General features: G+C 35.3%; 2 protein-coding genes across 2 annotated transcripts; one reads left to right on the top strand and one right to left on the bottom strand.

The window, feature by feature from the left end:
• The first annotated feature begins 11,937 nt into the window (after window positions 1–11,937).
• Window positions 11,938–13,335, top strand: LOC145574212 (F-box protein At1g30200-like). Its single transcript, XM_081631953.1, has one exon. The coding sequence runs from the start codon at window positions 12,026–12,028 to the stop codon at window positions 13,211–13,213; it is 1,188 nt and encodes a 395-aa protein (XP_081488079.1). The 5' UTR covers window positions 11,938–12,025; the 3' UTR covers window positions 13,214–13,335.
• Window positions 13,336–14,067: 732 nt separating this feature from the next.
• On the bottom strand, window positions 14,068–26,424 carry LOC145575924 (uncharacterized). The gene is made up of 9 exons (XM_081633714.1): window positions 26,246–26,424; window positions 25,824–25,910; window positions 17,663–17,783; window positions 17,122–17,250; window positions 16,927–16,974; window positions 16,527–16,573; window positions 16,211–16,327; window positions 14,489–14,543; window positions 14,068–14,382 (listed from the first exon to the last, which is right to left on the bottom strand). Exons 2-9 carry the CDS (start codon window positions 25,908–25,910, stop codon window positions 14,366–14,368), a joined length of 621 nt encoding a protein of 206 aa, XP_081489840.1. The 5' UTR covers window positions 26,246–26,424; the 3' UTR covers window positions 14,068–14,365.
• Between the last annotated feature and the right edge of the window lie 673 nt (window positions 26,425–27,097).

The raw sequence follows: 27,097 nt of genomic DNA on the forward strand, positions 1-27,097 counted from the left end.
TATTATTAAGTTTTGATACTAGGAATATTATTATGCTACCTAACTTTGGTACTAAAGTAATACTTACGTAATTTGTTGTAAGGTTGATATTTTGGTAGTTCATGCACAAATAGAGTATTATTTATAGTTTTGTGTTTATTTTGTTAACCTTATATTGATTAAGGTTATTTTATTTGTGTAGTAGGAGTCCCTCAATCGTGGTCAAGTTTAGTACTCGTACCTTATTGTTCTTGTGATCAAGGTACGTATAGGTGGCTAGGTACTTGATACAATTTTGAATGCGTGTTTTGGAAACTGTTTGTTTTAATGATTGTTTGAATAAATGTTACGTATGAATATTTAAGTTAATGATTTTCATGATGTGTTAAAATATATAATTTTATGATTTAAAGGTTTGATCTCTAAAAGTGTTAATTGATTTAATAAAAGTTGTTTAATTTATAAATCACTTGATTTAATTAATTTGCAGCTCATTATGAGTTTGAGTATTTGATATTTTAATTGTCCCTCTATCCGGGACTGGTTAAGTAAGACCATGAGCTTTGTATGATCTGGTCTTTCCTCGAGTATAGTTTAACTTGCTTGGGGGGTGTGCACACTTAGGTGAGGAAAATTGGTTTGGAATTATATTTTAAAATTGGAAGTTTATAAATTGGAAATCTATTGGTTTGGAAAGCTTTTATTAATGAACATTACTACCCTTGGAAGGTTTAATTTTATAAAGTGTAATTTTGAAAGTGACTTGTGACAAGTTAAATGGTTATTTCGAAAGCATGTTTGCCTAATAAAAATATTTACATGCCTTGCACTTATACGTACTTAGCGTTTGTGCTAATCTGTTTTCCTTTTTGTTTTGGTTCGCCCTGCTTACCATTTTTGGTAAGCAGTCTTGATTTCAGATGTGGAGTTGTTCGTGCGCATACTAGAGTCGGGATTGGGATCACATAGTTAGTAGTTAATTTTATTTATGTGTGGAGTTTTTATAAGATTATTTTGAAACAATCATTATGGTCATTCTTATTATTATTAATAAAAGTTAGTAATTTTTCCACTGCAATTTGAGTAATTAACTAAGCCTTACGTTTTCACGTGGCGGTAATACGCCCAAGTCTATCTCTACGGTATTTGTATACGTATAAATGCAGTATTTACGTAGAGGAGGGGGTGTTACAGTATTCCCTAGAATTTCAAGACTTTTAGACACCAGACCCTGAAGACTCCAAAATTTCTCAAAAACCGTGGATATTAGCCTTCAATTTTTGAATTTTTTGACTTTTTTCGCCTAGAAATAAAAATTGTCGAAATGTTTACCATGGTCCCTAATACCCTTCAAAAGTCCAATTTGGTGGCTGGAACCATCCAATTTGCCTTTAAACGACCAATTTACCGATTTACAACTCTCACCTATTTCATTAATTCAAGCCTACCACGAACATTTATGACAACATATAATGATCATTTATGGTTCCAAACGGCATTATATGACCCTGAGATGTATCCCCTAAAATCTCAAAACTTTTCGACAACGGGCCCCGAAACCTACAAAATTTCTCACAAAACGTGGATATTAGCTTTCAATTTTTGAATTTTTTGACTTTTTTTGGCCCAGAATAAAAATTGCCGAAATGTTTAACATGGTCCCTAATACTCTCCGGGAGTCCGATTGGGTGGGTGGAACCATCCAATTTGCCTTTAAACGGCCAATTTACCGGTTTACAACTTGCACCGATTTCATTAACTCAAGCCTACCACGAACATTTATGACAACATATAATGATTATATATGATTCCAAACGGGATTATATGACCCCGAGATAAATCCCTCAAATTTTCAAGGCTTTTCGACACCAAGCCTCGAAATCTCCAAAATTTCTCAAAAAGCATGGATCTTAGCCTTTAATTTTGGAATATTTTGACTTTTTTTTCGCCCGTAAATAAAAATTGTCGAAATGTTTACCATGGTCCCTAATACCCTCCGAGAGTCCCATTGGGTGAGTGGAACCATCCAATTTGCCTTTAAACAGCAAATTTACCGATTTCCAACTTGCACCGATTTCATTAACTCAAGCCTACCACGAACATTTACGTCAACATATAATGATCATATATGGTTCAAAACGGAATTATATGACCCCGAGATGTATTTCCTAAAATTTCAAGACTTTTCGACACCGAGCCACGAAAGCTTCAAAATTTCGCAAAATGCGTGGATATTAGTCTTCAATTTTGGAATTTTTTGACTTTTTCTCGTTCGACAATAAAAATTGTCAAAATGTTTACCATGGTCCCTAATGGCCTCTGGGAGTTCAATTGGCTGGGTGGAACCATCCAATTTGCCTTTAAACGACCAATTTACCGATTTACAACTTGCACCGATTTCATTAACTCAAGCCTACCACGAACATTTATGACAACATATAATGATCATATATGGTTCCAAACGACATTATATGACCCCGAGATGTATTCCCTAAAATCTCAAGGATTTTCGACATCGGACCTCAACCCTCCAAAATTTCTTAAAAAGCGTGGATATTGGCCTTAAATTTTTAAATTTTTTGACTTTTTTTCGCTTGTTAATTGCCGAAATGTTTACCATGGTACCTAATACCCTCTAGGAGTCTAATTAGGTGGGTGGAATCATCCAATTTGCCTTTAAATGGCGAATTTACCGGTTTACAACTTGCATTGATTTCATTAACTCAAGCCTACCACGGACATTTATGACAACATATAATAATCATTTATGGTTTAAAACAGTATTATATGACCCCGAGATATATCCCCTAAAATCTCAAAGCTTTTCGACACTAGGCCCCGAAACACAAAAATTTCTTAAAAAACATGGATATTAGCCTTCAATTTTGGAATTTTTTGACTTTTTTTCGCCTGAAAATAAAAATTGTCGAAATGTTTACCATGGTCCCTAATACCCTCCGGTAGTACAATTGGGTGGGTGGAACCGTCTAATTTTCCTTTAAACGGCCAATTTATCGGTTTACAACTTGCACCGATTTCATTAATTCAAGCCTACCACGAACATTTATGACAACAAATAATTATCATATATGGTTCCAAACGATATTATATAACCTCGAGTTGTATTCCTTAAAATCTCAAGTCTTTTCGGCACCGGGTCCCAAAACCTCCAAAATTTCTTAAAAAACGTGGATATTAGTCTTCAATTTTGAAATTTTTTGACTTTTTTTCGCCCTGAAATAAAAATTGCCGAAATTTTTACCATGCTCTGTAATACCCTCCGGGAGTCCAATTGGTTGGGTGGATCAATCCAATTTGCCTTTAAACGACCAATTCACCGGTTTACAACTTGCACTAATTTCATTAAATCAAGCCTACCACGAACATTTATGACAACATATAATAATCATATATGGTTCCAAACGACATTATAAGACCCTGAGATGTATCTCCTATCATCTCAAGGCTTTTCGACAACGGGCTTCGAAACCTTCTAAATTTCTCAAAAAGCGTGGATATTAGACTTCAATTTTTGAATTTTCTGACTTTTTTTCTCCCGAAAATAAAAATTGCTGAAATATTTACTATGGTCCCTAATACCCTCCGGGAGTCCCATTGGGTGGGTGGAACCATCCAATTTGCCTTTAAACGGTAAATTTACCGATTTATAACTTACACCGATTTCATCAACTCAAGCCTACCATTAGGGATGTCAATAGGTCGGGTCTAGGTCGGGTCTAGGTCGGGTCCACTGAGACCCAGACCCAGACCCGGAATTTTAGAGCTGGATCCATATCTGACCCAGACCCACCGAGTCTAAAAAAATGAGACCCAGACCCAGATCCATCGGGTCTAGCACGTCTCGGGTCTAAAACGGGTCCAACTATAATTTTTTATAATTTTTCATAATCTTTTATATATATTATAAATTTATAACTATACTAATACTTGATATAATAAAAGATGCATATTAAAAAAATTGTTCATATTTTTTATACACAAATGATTTGTTCATTAAAAAGTAAAGACAATACATGAAGAAAAAAAACTTAAAAACTAAGGGTCTGTTTGGCATCATTTTTGGTTTTCAGTTTTCTGTTTTTTTAAAAACTAAAAACCAAAAACAGGAAACAAGAAAAAGGTGTTTCCACTTTTTTGTTGTCAGTTTTCAAAATTATCATAATTTTAATAAGTCTAAATAATTTTTTATTCATTATGTGACATATATAATATACTTTTAAAAAACAAAAAACCAAAAAACAGAAAACCACAGCAATGCCAAACGAACCCTAAGATTCTTGGTTGCTTGGTGTTTTGGTGACGTACTTTCTCTAAAAATCTATCTTCTCAACCTCTAATTACGTAGTATATTACTAATCTAATATATCTAATTAAGTTGTTTATTTTAATAATAGTATGTCTAATATACATTTTTTTATTTTTCAAAAAAATAAAAAAATAGATATTAAAATGGGTCCATGGGTCGGATCTGGAACGGGTCTGGGTCCAAAAAGTGAAGACCCAGACCCAGACCCGACCCATTAAACTTAGACCCAGACCCGTCCCAGATCCATCGGGTCTAAAATTTAAGGACCCAGACCCTAAACTATGGGTCGGGTCCAATCGGGTCTGGATCGGGTCTAGGACCCATTGCCATCCCTACCTACCACGAACATTTATGACATCATATAATGATTACATATGATTCGAAACAGCATTATATGACTCCGAGATGTATCTACTAAAATCTCAAGGCTTTTCGACACCGGACCCCAAAACCTCCAAAATTTCTCAAAAAGCGTGGATAAATAGCCTTTAATTTTGGAATTTTTTGACTTTTTTTCACCTGAAAATAAAAATTTCCAAAATGTTTACCATGGTCCCTAATACCCTCCGGTAGACCAATTGGGTGGGTGAAACCGTCTAATTTACCTTTAAACGGCCAATTTATCAGTTTACAACTTGCACCAATTTAATTACTCAAGCCTACCACAAACATTTATGACAAAAAATAATTATCATATATGGTTCCAAACGACGCTATATAACCCCGAGTTGTATTCCTTAAAATCTCAACTCTTTTCGACACCGGGTCCCAAAACCTCCAAAATTTCTTTAAAAACGTGGATATTAGCCTTCAATTTTGGAATTTTTTGACTTTTTTTCGCCCTTAAATAAAAATTGCCGAAATGTTTACCATGCACCTTAATACCCGCCCGGAGTACAATTGGTTGGGTGGAACAATCCAATTTGCCTTTAAACGACCAATTTACCGGTTTACAACTTGCACTAATTTCATTAAATCAAGCCTACCACGAACATTTATGACAACATATAATGGTTATTTATGGTTTCAAACGGCATTACATGACCCCGAGATGTATCTCCTAAAATCTCATTTCTTTTCGACACCGGGCCCTGAAACTTTCGAAATTTCTCAAAAAGCGTGGATATAGCCTTCAATTTTGCAATTTTTTTACTTTTGTTCGTCTGCAAATAAAAATTTCCGAAATGTTTACAATGTTCTATAATACCCTCCAGGAGTCCAATAGGGTGGTGGAACCATCCAATTTGCCTTTAAACGACAATTTACCGGTTTACAACTTGTACTGATTTCATTAACTCAAGCCTACCACGAACATTTATGACAAAATATAATGATTACATATGATTCGAAATGGAATTATATGACCCCGAGATGTATCTACTAAAATCTCAAGGCTTTTCGACACCGGACCTCAAAACCTCCAAAATTTCTCAAAAAGCGTGGATAATAGCCTTCAATTTTGGAATTTTTAGACTTATTTTCACCCGGAAATAAAAATTGTTGAAATGTTTACCATGGTCCCTAATACCTTCCGGGAGTCCAATTATGTGGGTGGAACCATCCAATTTGCCTATAAACGACCAATTTACCGGTTTATAACTTGCACTGATTTTATTAACTCAAGCCTACCACAGACATTTATGACAGCATATAATGATCATATATGGTTCCAAACGGCATTATATGACCTCGAGATTTATCCCCTGAAATTTCAAGACTTTTCGACACCAGGCCCCGAAACCTACAAAATTTCGCAAAATGCGTGGATAATTAGACTTCAATTTTGGAATTTTTTGACTTTTTTTTGCCCGGAAATAAAATTGGCTGTAATGTTTACAATGGTCCCTAATACCCTTTGGGTTTCCACCTGGCTAGGTACAACCATCCAATTTGCCTTTAAATAGCCGAGTTACCGATTTACAACTTGCACCGATTTCATTAACTTAAGCCTATAACGAACATTTGTGACAACAAATAATGATCATATGTGGTTCCAAAAGACATTATATGACCCCGAAATGTATTCCCTAGAATTTCTAAACTTTTCGACACCGGGCCCCGAAACCTCCAAAATTTCTCAAAAACCGTGGATATTAGACTTCAATTTAGGAATTTTTTAACTTTTTTCGCTCGGAAATAAAAATTGCCGATGTTTACCATGGTCCCTAATACCCTCCGGGAGTCCAATTGGGTGGGTTGAACCATCCAATTTCCCTTTAAACGGCCAATTTACCGGTCTACAACTAACTTGCACCGATTTCATTAACTTAAGCCTACCACGAACATCTATGACAACATATAATGATCATATATGGTTCCAAACGGCATTATATGACCCCCAGATGTATTACCTAAAATTTCAAGACTTTGCGACACCGGGCTTCGAAACCTCCAAAATTTTTCAAACAGCGTGGACATTAGCCTTCAATTTTGGAAATTTTTGTCTTTTTTTCGCTTGGAATAAAAATTGCCAAAATGTTTATCATGGTCCCTAATACCGTCCGGGAGTCCACTTGGGTGGGTGGAACCATCCAATTTGCCTTTAAACAGCCAATTTACCTGTTTACAACTTGCACTGATTTACCGGTTTACAACGGCCAATTTAATTAACTTGCACCGAACCCGACTTGAACCGAAATTGACCCAAACATGTTTTAACCATCAAAACCCGAATTTAACCCGACTTGTTACTAACATGACCTAAATTCAACCCGACCCGTTCCTAACCTGACCCGAAATTAACCCAACCTGTTACAAACCCGACCTGAAATCAATCCGACTTGTTATTGACCTGACCCAAATTAAACCCGACTTGTTATTGACCCGACCCGAATTTTACCAGACCTATTACTTACCCGACCCAAAAATTCAACCCGATCTGTTACTAACTTGACTTGAAATTAACAAGACTTGTTGTTGACCCGACCTAAATTCAACCCAAATTATTCCTGACTCAATTTCAAATCACCTTAAATGCAATTTAGACCACTTTATTATTGTTGATCAAAACATTTTGTCTAGGGAGACCAAGTCGGTCCAGGCCAGCAAAAGAAAGGAGCATGATCCTCAAATTTAAGAGTTAAATATAGTATATATTTGTTGTATGGTCAAAGGAGATAATTATCTTCCTAAATTATAGACTATAGTTCCCTAGTATATTGCCATATATATTATAGTCAAAGAAAATAATTAGCTTGATAAAAATAATAATTATCTATTTATATTTAGTTGAACCCGAATATGACCTGACTTGGAAATGACCCGACTTGATTGTAATTTGCAAATTATTGACTTGAACATACCCCGACTTGAATCCGAGAATGACCCGACTTGGAAATGACCCAACCTGATTATAACCCGCAAATTATTGACTTGAACCGAACCCAACTTGAACCCGAGAATGACCCGATTTGATAATGATCCGACCTGATTATAACCCGCAAATTATTGACTTGAACCAAACCCGACTCAAACCCCAGAATGACCCGACCTGATTCTAACCCGCAAATTATTGACTTGAACCGAACCCGAATTGAACCCGAGAATTACCCTAACTCCGTTTTAACCCGTGAAAACCCGAATTAAACCCGACCTATTGTTCACCCGACCCGAATGTAGCCCGACTTGTTATTAACCCGACCTAAACCTGACCCAAACTCGATAAGAAGTATGACCCGACGTGACCCGACTCAAGCATGACCCGACCCAAACCCGACCTGCATAGGTTATGGAATTAATCCGAATTGACTCGACCCGAGTTGATCCGACTCACTCTTACTCAACCCGTTTACCCGACTTGACAGCTCTAATTTTAAGTCACCTAATTGAAAAACAAACACGTAATATAGAAACGGATAGAGTATCAACTTTAAATATGTTGTGGCCGTTGGTAACCTGGTTAACACATTAAGTGAGACACGTATTGATATTTAAATGGTTAGGTTTTTTTAATTAAAATAAATAAATTTTGAAAATGGGCAATAAAATTAACAAGCCCACAATACATTTGTGCCATCATCATTGGTCTATAAGCCCACAACTTTGTGCCATCATAAGTCCACAAGACCACAACCTCTTCCATCCCTATTTTAAATTATCTTATCTTTTAAACACGTGTAATTGATCTTTATTAATTGTTGATGAATGATAAAACTTGTTACTTACTTGCAATCTTGCATATTGACATATCATGGCATCAAAATGAATCAAAATCGAAAAGTAGAAAGTACGGAGTAGTATCTAAAGTTTAATTGGAAATTTTGGTATTAAGACAAGCTTGATTTGATATCTACTTCTAAAATTTATTACTTATAATCTTCAAATCATCAAATCAACTTTCATAAGTATTTTACAACCGTGTTTACCCATTGTCAAATTATCAAGGAGCACGTTAATAACAGGCTATCTTTGACCCTGATCAAAATATCCTATGCAATCATTGCATATCTACATACGTACAAAACTACAAATAATCACCTATTAACCGATCAAACAATTTAAAAATCTTTTACATATTTAATTACATTTCTAAATCACCTTATTTTTCTGGGGTTGCGAGAAGATAACATAACCACATGAGGGAAATGATCTACTTGACACTGCCCACTTGCATTACCCAACTCTCTCACCCCCAATAATTAAAAAAAGAATCAAAATGATCACACAAACAATTGGCTTGCTAATGTTAAAGTCAACTTTTTCAAAGAGAAACAAATCCATAGTATTTCATTCTATGTGGTACTAAATTTGACTTTTATATTTCCACTAATAAGTGAATATTACATTAAATTACATATACTCCATACTCAAATCTCATCATTTAATATAAAAATGATGGATAAAAAGATATTAAAATAAAAAATTCCATAACCTTAGTACAATAATTATGCATGTACATTATATAGATCAACTAATACTAAATTATTACTACTCGTATTAATAATAGGATCTTGCTAACGAACGCCCCGGGGCGTTGGATAAACATTTAAAATATTGCCTAAAATGGTATTAATTTGGGAAAGCATGACAAAATCACGCGTTGATCGGTGTAATTAATGTTCATTTTAATTTAATCTTTCTACTTTTAGCTAGGTTATCCAACGCCCCCGAGGCGTTCGTTAGCTTTGCCATAATAATAATGTATATAAAAGTAGTTGTCTTAAATGCTGGAAAAACTAGGACGGTTGCTTAATAAGAAAGAGTGTAATTAATTAAGACAATTGGATGCATGAAACGTAGCTTCCCCTACATTATTATTCTTCAAAACACTAATTAATTATTAGTTAAAAGTCAATGATTAATTAAAAGTCAAATTAGACAGTTCCTAACAAGTTGGTAGTAATTTGTCAACATCAACAGCTAATATATTTACTTGCGGGTAGTGCAAGCCACAAGAAACTTCTAAATTTTTCAAGATTAATACTCCGTACTACTTCAATTTGTTTTTCAATTACTCGTATTTGATTAATATAATGAGATTGGTTCAAGTCTAAGTAAGCTCATGACAATAGAGAGGAAATAGCAAGTTTTGGGCTGACCATTTACATGTATATAAAAAATCATTTTTTTTTAAAAATGCCTAATTTGTTTATTTATTTTTATTATACGAGCTTGAAGGATTTATTGATTATCTATTTGTGGCCTTAATTTCATGTTTTGTAGTATAATACAGATTATTCATTGAATCATTGGAGAGTTATTAAAAAAAAAAAGAACACAAATTTTCATATGTGGTTAGTCATACTATGTGATCGGGGTTACTTTTCCAGGAATTACTTATTTTAGGGTTATTTATTTAGGGGTTACTTGGTCGGTCAGAGGTTACTTAGTCGGTCATGAGTTACTCTCACACAGAAATTAAAACACGCTAACCAACTAACTAACCCTTAAATAAGTAACCCCAGCCACACAGAAGAAGAAAAAAAAAAAACGAAAAATAAATTGTTAGAGGACCATCTCAACCAAAAGCTTAAGCTTATGGTTGAGACCTACAAATATATTTTATACTCTATCATAAATAGTTTCATATATTTAAAATTTTCTTGATAAAAAATAGTTTCATATACTTAATACTCTACAGTGTCACTAATCATTATCCGAACTTATTGTTCTTGACTTTATTTTACATGAACTTGTTTGGACTGAATAAAGTTTTTATATCCCACCAATACGACCTATAGAAAAAATTGAACTAAACAAGACCTTAATCTCCCGGATCACACAACCTATAAAAAAATATCTAAAACCACACACTATCACTATCTAAATCTGACTTATTAGCGAATAAAGTAAGGATCGCATACCCAATTACCAACCTTTTTACAATCCAATAATGATAATTCCATCCAAGGTTCTAAGAATAATCCAATACTTTAATGTTTAAGACGATAATGCACAAAAAGAAAAACAAAATAATTGATAAAATTTCCCCTAATATTACAAAAAAATAAATAAATAAAATAAAAATTGATACACTCAACATTTATTTAGATATTTATTTTGATGGGGCCTAACATTTCTTTTTGTTATTATTGCCAAAATAATTCTTTCTTCACAAAAGGTTAGAAGCACTACCAATTTTTTAATGTTTTTTTTTAATTTTATTATTATAATATTAATAAAGATAACGATAAGTGGATATATGGATTATTTTTTTTAAAATAGTGAAAATATTGGATTATTGTGCGTAATAATCTTTCATAAAGTTGAAAGAATAATAACATTCTTGTGAATATGTAACCTAACCCGTTCAATATGGGTTATCTATATTCTTTCTTTATCAAAAAGAAAAAGAAAAAAAAAAAAAAGTAGTTAGCACCCATTAAACAAAAAGTAATATTCCTAACTTTTCATATTAATTATAATGTGAATGCATTGATTTAGAGTGTCCTTGATTTAGAGTGTCCTTATCCAATGTCCAAAGAATTAGATTCTTTATCAATAGGACCAGCCGCCACGTCTTTTATCCACCATAAGCCTAGTAAAATACTTTGATATTGTCAAATTACTCATTTACGTACTCATATACGTACTCACTAATCACTAAAAAGTATGTATCTCTATTTCCGTGACCACATTATAACCGTACGAGTTGAGCTCTGATCAGCAAAATCTACTCACTAGTCACACACGGTTAATGTCATTTTCATTTAAAAACAATTATTAAAAATTCTTTCCTACAACGTCCACATAGTTACATAAATTTCGCAATTTCGATCATACACCTAGGTGAACTAAAAAAAAACATAATCCTTAACACCATAAGGCCCAAGCATTATAATTGAGCGGCAAACAAGATACAAACACGTCGCGCATGTAACACATGTCACACAAACACTGATGCATATCGGTATACGGCATGTGCTGCCTTAAACATACATATACCCGTCACCATTCACTCGAGTGTATCATATACGATATAATACGGATATTATATTGATGATATGCAAGTGTGTACTCAATTAATGAAGAATTAAAGCATATAGATGAAGATGATATAAAAGTGGACCAACGCAAATATTTTCAACGTGGCTAAATATGCGTCAAACCGCGTAGCTAATAATCACGACAAAAAACTCTCCTACAAAAACCACGCTTCATACCCACCATAAAACCGCCATTTGTATTCCCCTTCAATCATAATTTTCTCTCTCCTACATTATAACAAATTTCACAAAACCAAAAAAAGTTTATTTAATCTTCAATTTCAATTGCAATTCAATGGCAGATTTGTTAAACAATCGAGCAGAAGATCAAATTATTATGGAGGGAGTTGATTATTTTGATCTGATTCCAGACCCAATTCTTAATTTGATCTTCAATAAGATTTTTGATGCGAAATCATTATGTCGTTGTCTTCTTGTTTCTAAGAGATTTGCGACGATTGTTTCTGAGGTTGATTCAATCTCAATCCAAATGAGTAATAATCATAGTAATGGGAGTAATAATCAGCCGAAATCGAAGAAACCCAGTGAAGAATCTGCGAAATTATCAACTGGGTCCAAGAATTTTTTCAAGAATTCTATCTTTAAGTTCATCTGTAAGCCGATTAATCTTCTTCAACAGGCGATTTCAAGCAAGAAGATGGCTAAAAATGGAGGTGGGGTTGATATTATGAAATGGGTTGGAAATACTTTGAAGAATTTCCAGGATATTGAGTCGATTAAGCTCGAGCTCCCCTGCCATGGCGGCGAAATCGGGATCAACAAGAACATTCCATTGTTGAAATGGGAAGCTGAGTTTGGGAAAGAGATGGAGATGTGCGCAATTTTAGGGGCAACTTCGATTGTTGAGAGGAGAGAGAAAAAGGGGTCAGAAATTGAGGGTGAAAATGAGGTGCAGGTTTTTTCAGATGAAGAGCTGAAATTGAGGATTATTTGGATCATTTCTTGTTTGATTGCATCATCAGCTAGGCATAATTTGGTGAAGAAAATGGTGAATCAATGTCCAAAGTTAAGTAACGCGGTAGTTTCGGATGCTGGGAAACAGGGGAAGCTCTGTATGAATGCAAAGCAGATTCAAGATCTCAAGGACTCAATCCAGATTGCAACAGTCAATGCAAGCAAAGGTGAAAACCCGGGATCAGATTCGGAATCGGAACCCGAAACCTCAGGTGAATCAACAACAGCAATGGCTTATGCAGGGAATTTGGTGATGAAAATGTGGTATGTCAAGGAATTGGAATTGCCCAATTCAGGGAAAGTGATGAAAGGAGCAACATTAGTTGTGATTAAGCCTGAAAAGAAAGGAAATAATGGTGAAGAAAAAGAAAAAGAAAAGGAAAAGAAAAGTGATGGAGTGAATATGTTGAAAGCTTTTCAAGGTGAAGATGTTTTTGAAGAAGCTGCAAAAAAATTGTTGAAGGGGAAAGAAAGGAGAATGTATAGATTAGAAATGAATTCCTTTTGAGTTTTCTTTTTTTTTTTTTGGTTTGATTTCCATTTTGTTGCTAATATTTTGTTTTTAATTTTGTAGTTTGTGTATACATGATACATATATGAGATTAATTCGAACTTAGTACTAATTCAATATGACTTTGGAAATTGTTTTGAGTTTTTAATTTTAGGAGTTCAGACAATGTGACTACTTTATCTGAACTCTAAAGGACACCGAAGTATCAAACAAAGAGGTTAAGAGAGTGATATAAGAGTCGTAAGCCTGTACCTAAACACTCTAGAGAATTGTTTTGCCAGATTTGAGCACGACGGCTATAGCTATGGCTTTACATAAGCCTTAGCTAGGAATTCAGCGACTTGATCATCGGACTAAATGAATGACTAGTAGAAATGAATGCCTATCAACCAGCCACTTTTACCTATTTGTAGAGATGTTCTAGAAGTTGGCTAGTGAACTCCAAAGGGTGATGAATGCCGGTCTAGGAAGAATAAAACCTTGCAGTTATCTGCGCCACACGCATAATGCTTAATGTGACATCTGACATAGACGATGTTGAAAAGAATAGTATGAAGAAGTTGACAAGGTATACTATAACAAGTAAATTTAGGAATGGAGGGCACAAAATCTCCTCCACTTTGCTGATGGTATTTCCATAACATGATAACAACTGCTGTCGCCAAAACTGACACCATTTGCTTACAGCTTACAAATTGCTTGGTCAGAAGTGACTATATATCCTTGCCAGCATAAATTATTAAAGCAGAAAATGGTACGATGACATTCAAATGTGATCATCTCAAAAGAGAGTCAGAGAAAGAGGGGGGGAGACAGGGAGGAGAGCTCTATTAAGACGTTACTTTGTGCAATTGTGCTGAAACATTGATCATTTTATTAATCTTCATCATCAAAAAAGGCCTACAAATTTGTTTACCAAGACTAATTTAACCTAACCTAACCTAGAAGTATCTCTTCAAAACCTATACAGTAAATAGTCATACCAGGCAAAATTTCCATTTACAAAGTAAACTTAAGAAACACTATGGAAAAATTACTCTCTGCAAGATGTATCTGAAAGATTAAATCTGAACCTGTCTGCTTGATGCAACAGTAATAAGTAGTGCCTCCAATATTCAGAGAGATCACTCCGCATGCACCAGCAAATTACTACATGGCAGCTTCATCTGCAATATAAATACATGGTCAATACTGATTAGCACCTTCAAAGATTCTAATAGAGTTTATATCAGTACATTACTTTACAAATATTAAGCACAGTAATTTCCCTACCATCACCACCATCACTCATGTTGTAATCGTCTTCATCATCATCAAAATTTTCACCCTGCAAGTTTTATCTTAGTCAGAAATAAAACTAACCAGGATGTTCACCCAAGATTGTGAATCAGCTCAGTTAACATGCTTTTGCACAAAGCAGTAGTTATTTAATAGAAATCAGGGGAAAAAAAAAAAAAAAGCATTAAGCCTACAATGCCATAATAACTCATATATGAGGCGAGCCATCAGATTTAGCCTAATAGCCAGTTACACTCTCCCTCTCTCACTCTTTGAACTCTAAATTCTAAAATAGAGAAGTATTTCATAGATATGCCAAAAAGAAAAAAGTTACTTATGTCAGTAACATTTCAGGTACACAATTAATTCTAGTTAACATACTGTACAATTACATATCCATCAGAGCCAAATACAAAACAATAAATTATCAGTAATAAAGTACAAATGTTGTCTACATTTGACCCCTGATCACATAACTGGGGAATATTCCGATAAGCATTGAGTTATAATGTAAAAATATATTATTGGTTGATTCAAATTGAATTCAAGAAAATCAAATTAAAAATCAACTCAAACATTGCCCCCCTGTCCCAATCCAGAGCAAGAACAATGCAGTTAACCCCACATTGCCCTATTAGGTTTCACAAATGATTTATGGAGCTAAACTGGTGGATATAAAACTAAAAAATTCTCAGCATGAGATTTGACAATGACAAAACCTCTTAACCAGTTTTGCAATATTCTAAATATGGGTTGCAATAGCCAAGGGGTTTTCAGGATAAAAAAACACCTGCACTCAACCAGTTGATCATATTACACCAATTGTTTTGGGATAATGGGCGGCAGTTTCATATACATTCAGCTAGTTTTAGATAGAACGTGAGATTTTTTTGTTTTTGTTTTTGTTTTTGGAGTGTCTTGAGATAGGATGGGAGTGGAGGACAGCAACGGATGGTTCTGATATTGCAATGTGAATGTTATTTGTATCTAAATACTAATAGTGGTAGATGAAGCACATAGACACACAATATGTTTGTTTTCTATAATAAGCTAGCACCCTATTATTGAGGAGATGTCACTACCATAAATGACATGCATCATGAAACTATCACTATAATACTACAGATTAAAATCTTAGAGTGACAGATTTCCAAAGGTGACTATAGAAGTAAATTTATTCCCAAAAAGGGCCAAAACAACAGAAAATAAACCGTTCAGAAGAAGTCATACAAGGGTAAAACAAAGACAACAAACTCTAAAATTTGTTGTGTTATGAATTTATTAGCTTACAACTCAACCAAATAGTTCGAATGTCCAAGCAGATGAAAGCATAAACAAGGCTTACTCATATCGAACAGATGGATAGGCAATTGGACAATCATACTCATCACTTGCAACTGTTGCAAATACTATATTAAGATAAAAAAAAACTTAACAGAAGGATCAGAGATCTAAGAAACCAGTGTAAACTTTTTAAACTCGTAACTGCAGGCCATGTTATTTTGACTCTTGCATCCATCTCCATCCAAGTAATGGTCATGAACTCATGGCAGAAGGGGGAAAAACAGTCATCTTAAGTTTTCTGGAGATCTTTACACATAATTTGCTCTCAAATAGCAAGAAAGATACGTTATTCCCTTTTTTTTTTTTAAATCTTTTTTCTTTAAATCAAAACATGAATTAGTGAATAAACAAGGTATAGATAGAGAATTGAACCTTTCCGTAATCATCATCAGACTCAACATCATCTTCTTCTTCCTCTAAATTCTCCTCTTCTTCCTCGTCCTCGTCACTTTCTTTCTCTTTCTCTTTCTTGCCTTTTGAGTCTTCATTCTATAGTCATCAAATCGAAAGGAATCATATAGTCATCAAGTATTACAACAGAAGAAGGGATTCAAACAGAACATAAAAAACAGTGAACATATTTTATCTTCTGCAACTTTACATCCTCAATAAAAAATCTGAAGGATGACCCATATTCAGCTTTTCAAAGGACATGTGGACAAAGTAGCAGGTCTTTAGAGCAACTTACTTCAAATTTCTTCTCAAGTTCCTCCAGGACATCCAGCTTCTGAAGGTCTACCATAGAAAGATCAGAGTTAGAAATGATTATACATCTAATGATAAGGGATTTGTGAAAGAGATAAATTCAGGTCCATATGCAAAATGTTCTGTCAAATTAACTGGCAAGACATTCAAAAAAAATTGCTTTGTTGTTTATCTCTGTCATTTCATGGAACATAACATCACAAAGCACGATAGTCCTTAAAACAACATAGGGCATGAAGCTCAGGGCTAGCCAAGTGGCTTATGAGCAGTAAATTAGCCTAAAAGACCAAAAATGTCTTAAAATCTAATCACACACCAGTTACAACATGAACAAGTAAAGAGTAAGCTAGCAGAATCTGCAGAACTATCTTGAATAAATATACCTCGTTTTGGATTCCAATGAACCTTCCTCCTAGTCTTGAATTTTGTGCCTGAAATGATACTCTATTGTCAAACCACCTTTAGGGGGGTCAATAACAAGAAATTAAGAAAAGAGCAATAATATTTTATTTTAATCAGCATGGGCACCATAAATTATTTGTCTCTTCAACAAAAGCTTCTCACAAGTTTAAACTAACCTCGAACAAGCTCTAGCGGAAAATATCCAGGTTCAAGTTTCAAATAACCAGAATCAGAAAGTGAGCACCGACCAAATCTACTTTTTTTCTTGACCTTATCAGAATATCTCTCAATGTCTACAGCTCCTTCTGCCAAGATGACAAACAACAAAAATAAGGGTAGTTACAATAGTAGCATGTAAATCTCAATAATTATGTTTAGCTGCAAAGAGTATTTATGTTTAATATTATTGTTAGAAAAGAGATATCTACTTTGTGTTGGAACACTCGGGAAGTTGGGAGGGACTCTGTCAAACAGAGTAAAGAGACAAGAGCATATAACCGACAACACAGGTAGTGCAAGAGGCATCCTGAACAAACATAGCTCAAGTACATCCACGTTACTATTGTGCTTAGTGATCTTCAATAAGTTTACATATAAAATAACAAAACCAAACTGTATAGATACACACTATCACAAACTTCATTCTCCTTGACAGTTGACTTTCTGAATATAAAACACAAGCACGCCATTAAAAATAAATGCAGCCAGATTGCTTACCACCGGATAATGTTTCCTCAAGGTGGTAAGGTGAGTTTTGAAAGTAGTTCCGAAACTTATAATTTCGTAATGCTAAATCCTTCTCTTCAGGAACATTGTTTCTGTCAGGCAACTCAATATCCTGTAGCAAATTTTTAAAAAAATGTATTGCATTAAACAAATTAATCCAGCAGTGATCAAATATGAAGGTGAGGACTGAGGACAGATATCAAGGATTTTAACTTTTTAAGGAGTGATATAAATGTTAGAAATAAATTTCAATAATAATGACAGAAATATGCAGAACAAAATTTATCTTGTATAGTGTATACCACAACATCGGATTGAATCAAAGAACCAGAAAGTATAAATCAGTAAAGAGATACACACTGGTAAAACCGCGGGCAAAGTTACTGATAGATCCAGCCTTGTTCAGGAAAGGAATAAATTTCGGTAATGAGTAATTGTTCAAGTAATAAGAAGTATTAGTCTGTTAACCATTTATGTTAAGGCCTAGGCTTTCAGAAAGCTAGCTGTCAAAAAAATTTCATGCATTTTGCCTCCACTCATTTCCAATCCAAATCTTTTAACTACCACTCAGCAGACAGTGAAGATATTTTAGAGTCCACTCAGCATACCTCAATTTGCAAGTCAAAAGAAAGAAAATAATGTATACAATCAATCACAGCATAATCCAAGTTTTCTTGTAGTATTATTCAACTTGTCAAATAAAAACACCAAAAATGGAAAGTGTTCAGATTTGGAAGTCCAAAGTTTTGTAAACAGACTAAGGCTCACAATATGCATCCCTACCATTTTTAGTGATATGTTTGTCATTTTATTTTCTGCGATTTATTCTACGACCATTGACTACTGCATCTGTATATAAAGATAAATGACACCCTTCAATGAGGATAATTATATCAAACCCATAAATCCCCAAAAAAGATAAACATGTCATGCTCAAACCCTTTATTATACTGGATCAGTTTCCCTCTGTCTGTGTTTTGCTGTCTTGAATTCGCGATAGCCAGCAACACTAGCACAGACAGAATAGCACTGCTTGAAATCAAAGCCAAAATAAGTGATGACCCTCTCAGACTCATGAGCTCATGGAATGACACTCTCCACTTGGAGTTACTTGCGGTGGAAAGCACTGTAGAGTAACGGTACTTGACTTGCATTCCTCAAAACTCACAGGTACCCTATCCCCTCATCTTGGTAATTTAAGCTTCCTCAGGATACTCAACCTTCAAAATAACAGTTTCAGCAGCGTACTCCCACCTGAGATTGGCTGTTTGCATAAGTTGCAAACACTCCGGCTGTCTAATAATTCCTTTGGAGGGGAAATTCCATCTAATATATCAAATTGCTACAGCCTTACTGGTATACACCTTTCCCTAAACAAGTTTGTTGGGAAAATCCCACAAACGGTTGGTTGACATACTTGTGTTTATACCAAAATGAATTTGAAGGAAATCTTCTGCCAGATATTGGTAATACTACCCCAAATCTTCAGTGGTTCTCTATATACAATAATCAATTTACTGGACATATTCCAACTTCAATATCTAATGCCTCAAATCTAGAAGTTCTTGATCTGTCACAAAATAATCTCCGAGGACAAGTTCCTTCTCTGCACAAATTAGTAAACCTTATTCACCTTGTCCTTTACAGTAACTCCCTTGGGTATGGCCAAGCTCAAGATTTGGACTTTGTTTCTTCCTTGGCTAACTCCACTAATTTGCAATGGCTTGAGATAGATCAAAATAAGTTCAAAGGAAATTTTCCTAAAATTATATGCAATTTCACGTCAATAGCGTATTTGGTATTAAGTGACAACAACTTAGCGGGAGAAATTCCAGTTTGCATAGAAAATTTAGCAGAATTGCAATATTTTGATGCTAGCAAAAATGCACTATCTTCGGTCATGCCTCAAGGGGTAAAGCTCCAAAATCTCCAGCTGCTAAATCTAAATGATAACTTATTATCCGGGGTCATTCCACCCTCAATTGGAAACTTAACCAAGTTGTTAATGCTCTCCTTGTATAATAATAGCCTTGAAGGCCAAATACCTCCAACTCTTGAAAATTGTAGGTCACAAATAGGATTATTGCTGTGTGATAACAATCTTACCGGTAGTAAACCCTCACAACTCTACAACATTCTCTCCTGAACTATTGCACTCTCTCTACATGGAAACCACTTAAGACCATCATCACTCATGATATAAAAATTTATACCATCCCTCTCTTTCTACCACTTTCTCACTCCTCCACATCATTTATACCACAATACAATATACTTTCTCCAAAAATCACCCCATCCATGGTATAAAAAAAGTTTACCACCACACTTTCTCTCTCCTATATGTATTAATTATACAATTAATTTAATTATAAGTATACTCCCTCCGTCCCCTTTTGATAGTCCCTTATGGGCATTTTTCAAGGGAATTAATAAATACAAATAAGAATAGTTAAAAGTACATCGAAAAAGTAAATTGACATTGGGTATGCAAAAAAGTAGAGAGAGAAAGTAATAAAAGTACATGGGAAAACAAAATTTACACGGAAAAATTACACTTGCACAAATATTGTTGCAAATTGGAGGGAATTTTGGTAAAAAATTAATATTAATGGATGTTGGAAAAGGCAAATGGGGTGAACATTTTGGGACTAAAATTTGTCCATAAGGGACTATCAAAAGGGGACGGAGGGAGTATTTTATTTTATTATTGGAAATAACTAATTAATGTTTGTAAAGTTTATTAAATAAAATAAGCAATTTAGGTAGTAAAAAGCGAATTCGAAAAAATATATAAAACTATATCAATATGGGTGTCTATGTGTCCATGGAGGCTTTGGGTATGGGCAGAGGGACGCCGGTGGTGAAGCTATTATGGATTTTGCCCAATCATATGATTTAATTTTGGCTAATACTTGGTTTAAGAAGAGGGATTCACACTTGATAACTTTTCGGAATGGAGCAAATGCAACTCAAATAGACTTCCTGCTCACAAGGAGCATAGATAGACAAAGTTGCATAAACTGTAAGGTTATCCCAGGGGAGAGTGTGGTCACCCAACACCGGCTATTGGTAATGACTATTCGTCTGAAAGAGAAGGCGAAGAAAAAAGTTAGACAAGAAGAACCAAGGATAAGATGGTGGACCCTAAGGGATGCAAAAGCTAAGGTTTTTACAGAAAAGGTAATTGAAGAAGCGGATTGGGATGGAGAGGTGGATCCGGACATGACCTGGTTACGAATGAAGAACTGTTTCCTAAGAGTGGCCAAAGAGGTCTTAGGGGAAGTAAGGGGAAGAACTTCGGTACAGAGAGATACTTCGTGGTGGAATGAAGAGGTGAAAGCAGTAATTAAGCAAAAAAGGGAATGCTATCAAGCCTTAGGAAAATGTAGGAGTGATGAAACCTTTGCAGCGTATAAGGAGGCTAAGAGTAAGGCAAAGGCAGCTGTTCGCCAAGCAAAAGAAAAGGCATATCAGGAGGTTTATGAAAAGCTTGATTCCAAGGAGGGAGAAAGGATCATTTATAAGATGGCAAAGAGAAGACAAGAGGCAAGGAAGGATATTGGCATGGTGAAGTGTGTCAAAGATAAGAACCAAATGGTCCTAGTGCAAGAGGAGGGCATCAAGGACAGGTGGAAGGGGTACTTCGATGAATTATTTAATGGAAGTAATGGAGTTGTGATAGGAGATACCTCTATGAGTGATGAAGAAATCAACATGGAGTATGTGCGAAGGATTAGGAGAGTAGAGGTGGAGATTGCACTGAGGAAGATGAAACCTAAGAAGGCGGTTGGCCCTGATGGGGTACCGATAGAGGTGTGGAGGTGTTTGGGTAAGATTGGTATTGATTGGTTAACAAACCTTTTCAACAAGATATGGACGGCTACAAGGATCCCACAAGATTGGAGGAAGAGCACCTTGGTCCCGGTTTATAAAAACAAAGGAGACGCTCAAGATTGTTCTAACTATCGAGGAATTAAGCTTATGAGCCATACTATGAAGTTGTGGGAAAGGGTGATTGAACAAAGGTTGAGGGCATGCACAAGCATTTCAGATAACCAATTTGGTTTTATGCCTGGGAGATCTACTATGGAGGCAATCCATTTGATAAGACAAATGATGGAGTTTTATAGGGTAAAGAAGAAAGATCTTCATATGGTCTTTATTGATTTAGAGAAGGCATATGACAAGGTGCCAAGAGAGATACTTTGGTGGGCAATGTTGAAGAAAGGTACCCCACGAAGGTATGTAGACCTAGTTAAGGATATGTATCGGGATGTGTCAACAAATGTGAGGACATGCGGAGGGTTGACAAAAGATTTCCCTATTACAATCGGATTGCATCAAGGGTCTGCATTAAGCCCTTTTCTTTTTGCAACGGTTCTAGACGAATTAACTAGACCAATTCAAGATGAGGTTCCATGGTGTATGCTGTTCGCAGATGATATCGTTTTGGTGGATGAGACTAAGGATGGGGTTAATGTCAAGTTGGAGCAATGGAGGCAAAGGTTGGAATCTAGAGGGTTTAAGCTAAGTCGGAGTAAGACTGAATATTTGGTATGTCGTTTTGGCACTCAGAGGGGGACAAGCAATGAAGTGGTGAGTTTGGATGGAAAGGATTTGACCATGAGTGAATGTTTTAAGTACCTAGGGTCGATCATCCAGAAGAATGGTGACATTGATCAAGACGTGACCCACAGGATTAAGTCAGGGTGGCTTAAATGGAGAGCGGCCACGGGAGTGCTATGCGACCGCAGCATTCCCTTAAAGTTGAAGGGAAAATTCTACAGGACTGCCATAAGACCAGTGTTGCTCTATGGTACAGAATGTTGGGCTTCTAAGAAAGAGCATATTAAAAAGATGGAGGTTACGGAAATGCGCATGTTAAGGTGGATGTGTGGAAACACTTTAAGAGATAGAATCAGAAATGAGGTTATTCGCAAGAAAGTAGGTGTGGCGGGCATTGTAGATAAATTAAGGGAAAATCGTCTGCGTTGGTTTGGACATGTAAGACGGAGACCCGAGGGTGCACCGGTGCGAAGAGTGGAAGAGTGGGACCATGGAGGGATTAAACGAGGAAGAGGGAGACCAAAGATGACTTGGTTGGAAGGAGTGAGGAAGGATATGAAGTGCATGGATTTACGTGAGGATGAAGTTTTGGATCGTAAGGGATGGAGGAGAAAGATTTATGTTGATGACTACACGGAATAATCAAATTTGGTTCATGTTAGCCGACCCCACTTTTGGGATTAAGGCTTTGATTGATTGATTGATTGATGTGTAGGTCTTGAAAAATTATAAACAATGGTTATTTTTCATAATTATTTACTTTATAATTTTTTCTTAAAATGCAATTGAAAAAAAAAATATCCTATTTGGTTTATGTTACACGGGGACCAAAGCAAATGTTTACCATGGGATGGTATATACCATTCCATGGTATACTTTTACACCACCATCGTAGTAAAAATTATCATATTTTGGATGAATATTTACACTGTGGTATAAAATTATACCACGAGTGTTGATGCTCTAACTGGATCTCTCTCTGAGGAAGTTGGACAATCGAAAAACCTTGCAGCCCTTGATGTATCCGGTGACAGGCTATCAGGTGAGATACCACACTCTCTTGGAAGTTGCCTATCATTAGAGCTCCTAGGCACGGATGAAAACAGATTCCAAGGCACTATTCCTAATGAACTGCAGAAATTAACTGGTCTCCTAGTGATAGATTTGTCATACAACAATTTATCTGACAAAATTCCAAAATTTTTAGCAAGCCTCAATTTGAGGAGGCTAAACCTATCATACAACAACCTTGAAGGTAAAGTACCAATCGGTGGAGTCTTCAGCAACGCAAAAAATCTTTCCATCATTGGAAACAATAGAATTTGTGGAGGCAAATCAGTCTTAAAGTTGCCACACTGCAAATTTAGCAACACCAACAAGAAGAGAAGATTGATGAACAAAAAGAAGTTGACAGTTGCAATTCTTTCAGCAATTTTGGGAGTGGTTTTACTAGTTGCTTTACTTGTGGTATCATATATTTGCTGGTTTAAAAGGAAGCCTAAGGAACCCACATCTTCTAGTGATTCAGATAATTTCCAGAATTTGTCATATCAAATCCTTCTTAAAGCAACTAATGGATTCTTCTCTGAAAATTTAATCGGCACTGGTTCATTTGGGATCGTATACAAAGGAATTCTTGAAGAGGATGGATCAACAGTGGCCATCAAGATATTTAACCTTGAAAATCGTGGTGCTTCCAAGAGTTTTTTGGCTGAATGTAGCGTCCTCCGAAGCATAAGACATCGGAATCTTGTGAAGGTAATAACAGTTTGTTCAAGTGTTGATTATCAAGGCAAAGATTTCAAGGCTTTGGTTTTTGAGTATATTGTGAATGGGAGTTTAGACAATTGGTTCCATCCAACTGAGGCAATCACTAGAGCTGATGGCACAAATGATACCTCAAGGAATTTGAACTTTAGCCAAAGACTTGATATTGCAATTGAGGTTGCATTTGCTTTGGATTATCTTCACCACCATTGTGGCACCTCCATAGTTCACTGCGACCTCAACCCGAGCAATATTATCTTTGATGAAAATATGGATGCACATGTAGGAGACTTTGGCCTTGCCAAGTTCCTCTTGAAAGGCATCACTGATTCTCAAGCCAATCAATCTACCTCTATTGGAGTAAGAGGTACCATTGGTTACACTCCTCCAGGTAATTAACTAGTGTTCTTATACCTATCTCTAAAAACATATAATCTACCTGTACTGTAGTGATCCTATTTTAGCTATATGTAGCAAACATTTAACATATAATTAAATGTTAGTTCAATTATAACATAAGAGGCACTACATGCAGAATATGGTGTGGGAAATGAGGTGTCTACCAGAGGTGATGTCTATAGTTTTGGAATCCTATTACTTGAAATATTTACAGGAAAGAGGCCTACAAACGACATGTTCAAAGGGGGCCTAAGCTTGCATTGCTTCGTCAAAGAAGCTCTATCTGAAAATGATATCGAAATTTTAAATCATGTCCTTGTTGATGAAATAGACCATGAGGAAACAGACAGGCGAGACAGCACCTTGATGTTGGAGGCCCTAACTTCTATACTTGGAATAGCAATTTCTTGCTCAGCTGAGGTCCCAAGAGAAAGGTTGGACATAAGTGACGTAGCTAAAAAGCTATCATCAATCAGAAACAAGCTCCTTGGAACACGTTTACAACAAAGGAGGAGAATTCGAGCAGGTAATGTTTAAAGTATGTTTCCTCACAAATAATAATATAACGAGAAATTGCAGGATTACTTCTTCAACTACATCTCTAGCTGAGGTTTTGTGAAATTTTTATATCAGATTTTATTAGCTCTTTAATCTTCTGGGTGCAGGAACACAAAGATGAGCAATGTCTAAATAATGTTAGTGTCAAACAATAATTAAGAGTGAAAGTTCCCCTAATTAAGAATGTAGTGGTACACATAATAAACTTAACCAAAATCACTACACTACCACCAGTTAAAAGATATTATCTCAGCCTAAATTTGATGAGCTTGAGCAAGTGCACTTTACCATTTCCACAAATAATAGATCCGATTGAAGACAATACAAGACAAACGGCCTGATGTTTACCAACAGATTGTCCAACACAAGAGATTACAACTTCCAAGGTTCAACTTAGCATATATTCCTGTATGTTGATAATATCCTTACAAAATATATACGACCAACTACAAGTCAATAACATCTTCAACAAGTCCAACTTGAAAGACATTTACTCTACCCTCTCTTCTAAAAAGGAAAACAAAATTATGGTCTGCGTATTTTCCAGTATTGATCCAGGCAACAGCCACGTATGTGAGTCTTACCTCTAGTGAGACTAGACTGGAACAGGGCAATTATGAAGGTTTCAAGTGATCAAATTCATAGAATAATTTGTTTTCTCCTACAACAACAACAACAACGACAACAACAAAGCCGTAGTCCTGAAATGAATCGGGTTCGCTAACATAAACCAAATAATCAGGTTCCTTCTACAAAGAAAAAAGCTGGCAAAGTTGCATCACAACAGCTGTTAAGTGCAAATTTTGGCATCCAAGATGAAAACAAAGAAAAATTATAAAATTTGGTGAAATTTTATACTCACCGGAAAAAGTACAAAAGATGTTTGCTTGGCAAACTTGAAGTCACTTCCGCCAAATCCTCTCCCACGTCCTCTACCTCTAAATGCCATCTATATAACATCAACAAAAAAAAATACTGCTAAGTTAGTTTAAAAATACGAGCTTTAATCTAACAAATTCCACTAATTCTCTCATAATTCAAGGGTTTTGCACCACATTAGCAAACCAAATTTGACACAATTATCAAATTGAACTCTTCTCAATTATAAGAATAAAATAAAAGTATGTAATTTAATACCAGGATTGAGCAATTTTTCATAAAATAAAAGTATACTAGTCAAATTCAAACACCAATTTATAAATTTACATCAACAAACTACATTTTTTTATTTGATTTTTGAGGAAAATCAACAAACTACATTTATTATGTAATTCAATCGCTTACCAGGGAATGTCGGAGGTCGAAGAATACACAATCGCAGTGGTTAGGGTTTCGAGTGGAAAGAAACCACGATTTGGGTAAAACCAATTACTGCGGGGCATCAACTGATGTTTTCTGTTGGAGATCAGACAAAGATTGGGCACGGGTTTGGCTGCTCAGGGGAGATGTGCTTAGGAGTTTAGGTCGGCTTAAAAAAAAAGCCATGTTGTGTCAAGCTCGTGCTACACTTTTAGTATAGTGTAATTTCATATACATAATTATACAATACATGACTTGTGTAAGTTGTTAGGTAAATAATAAACGGATTAACATGTTAGTTGTCGTGTAGTGCTTGAGTAAAGATTATGCTAAATGCCTAAATTTTGAAAAATGTTGTTTATGGATGACTCGTATGCCACCAACTTGCATTTGGTGTTGTGTTGGGTTATTTTTGTGTTGCGCATTACCTCTCTAATCCATGTTAAGTTAAGAGTTTTGGAGACATTATCGTTTCTTATGAACGAATTTATACAAATGTTATTGTGTATAGTCTATTACAAAGTATGTTTTGTGCTAGACTCACGAAGCTGGGAGCTTACATTTACAAGTAGTGGTTTTAACATCGATTGTGCTCGAGATCTCATGTGACTAACCTATGCACAATGTACCTGAGCCAAATTTTGTACAAAAAAATGTAAAAGTATACGGAGTAATTAATTAATTATATTGCTCTTTATCGTGTAATGTTTTTTTTTTTTGAAAAATAAAATACTAACATTAAGGGTAACTCTCAATTAGTGACCCTCTATTTTTGAGACACTAAAAAATTATTATCCTCTTTATTTATTATACATTAAGAATTTTTCTAATTTGAAG

The sequence above is a fragment of the Chenopodium album genome, chromosome 13 (assembly GCF_948465745.1).
Source record: "Chenopodium album chromosome 13, dcCheAlbu1.1, whole genome shotgun sequence".
Taxonomy (NCBI): domain Eukaryota; kingdom Viridiplantae; phylum Streptophyta; class Magnoliopsida; order Caryophyllales; family Amaranthaceae; genus Chenopodium; species Chenopodium album.

What these genes read in the sequence shown, in the direction of transcription:
- LOC145574212 (XM_081631953.1), top strand. Translation starts at nt 12,026, where the DNA reads ATGGCAGATTTGTTAAACAATCGAGCAGAAGATCAAATTATTATGGAG.
- LOC145575924 (XM_081633714.1), bottom strand. Translation starts at nt 25,910, where the DNA reads ATGGCATTTAGAGGTAGAGGACGTGGGAGAGGATTTGGCGGAAGTGAC. An exon ending in TGAGGAAACATTATCCGGTG is followed by an intron (nt 17,251 to 17,662) that starts GTAAGCAATCTG and finishes TCATCTTGGCAG; the next exon opens with AAGGAGCTGTAGACATTGAG. An exon ending in AACTTGAGAAGAAATTTGAA is followed by an intron (nt 16,328 to 16,526) that starts GTAAGTTGCTCT and finishes TGATGACTATAG; the next exon opens with AATGAAGACTCAAAAGGCAA.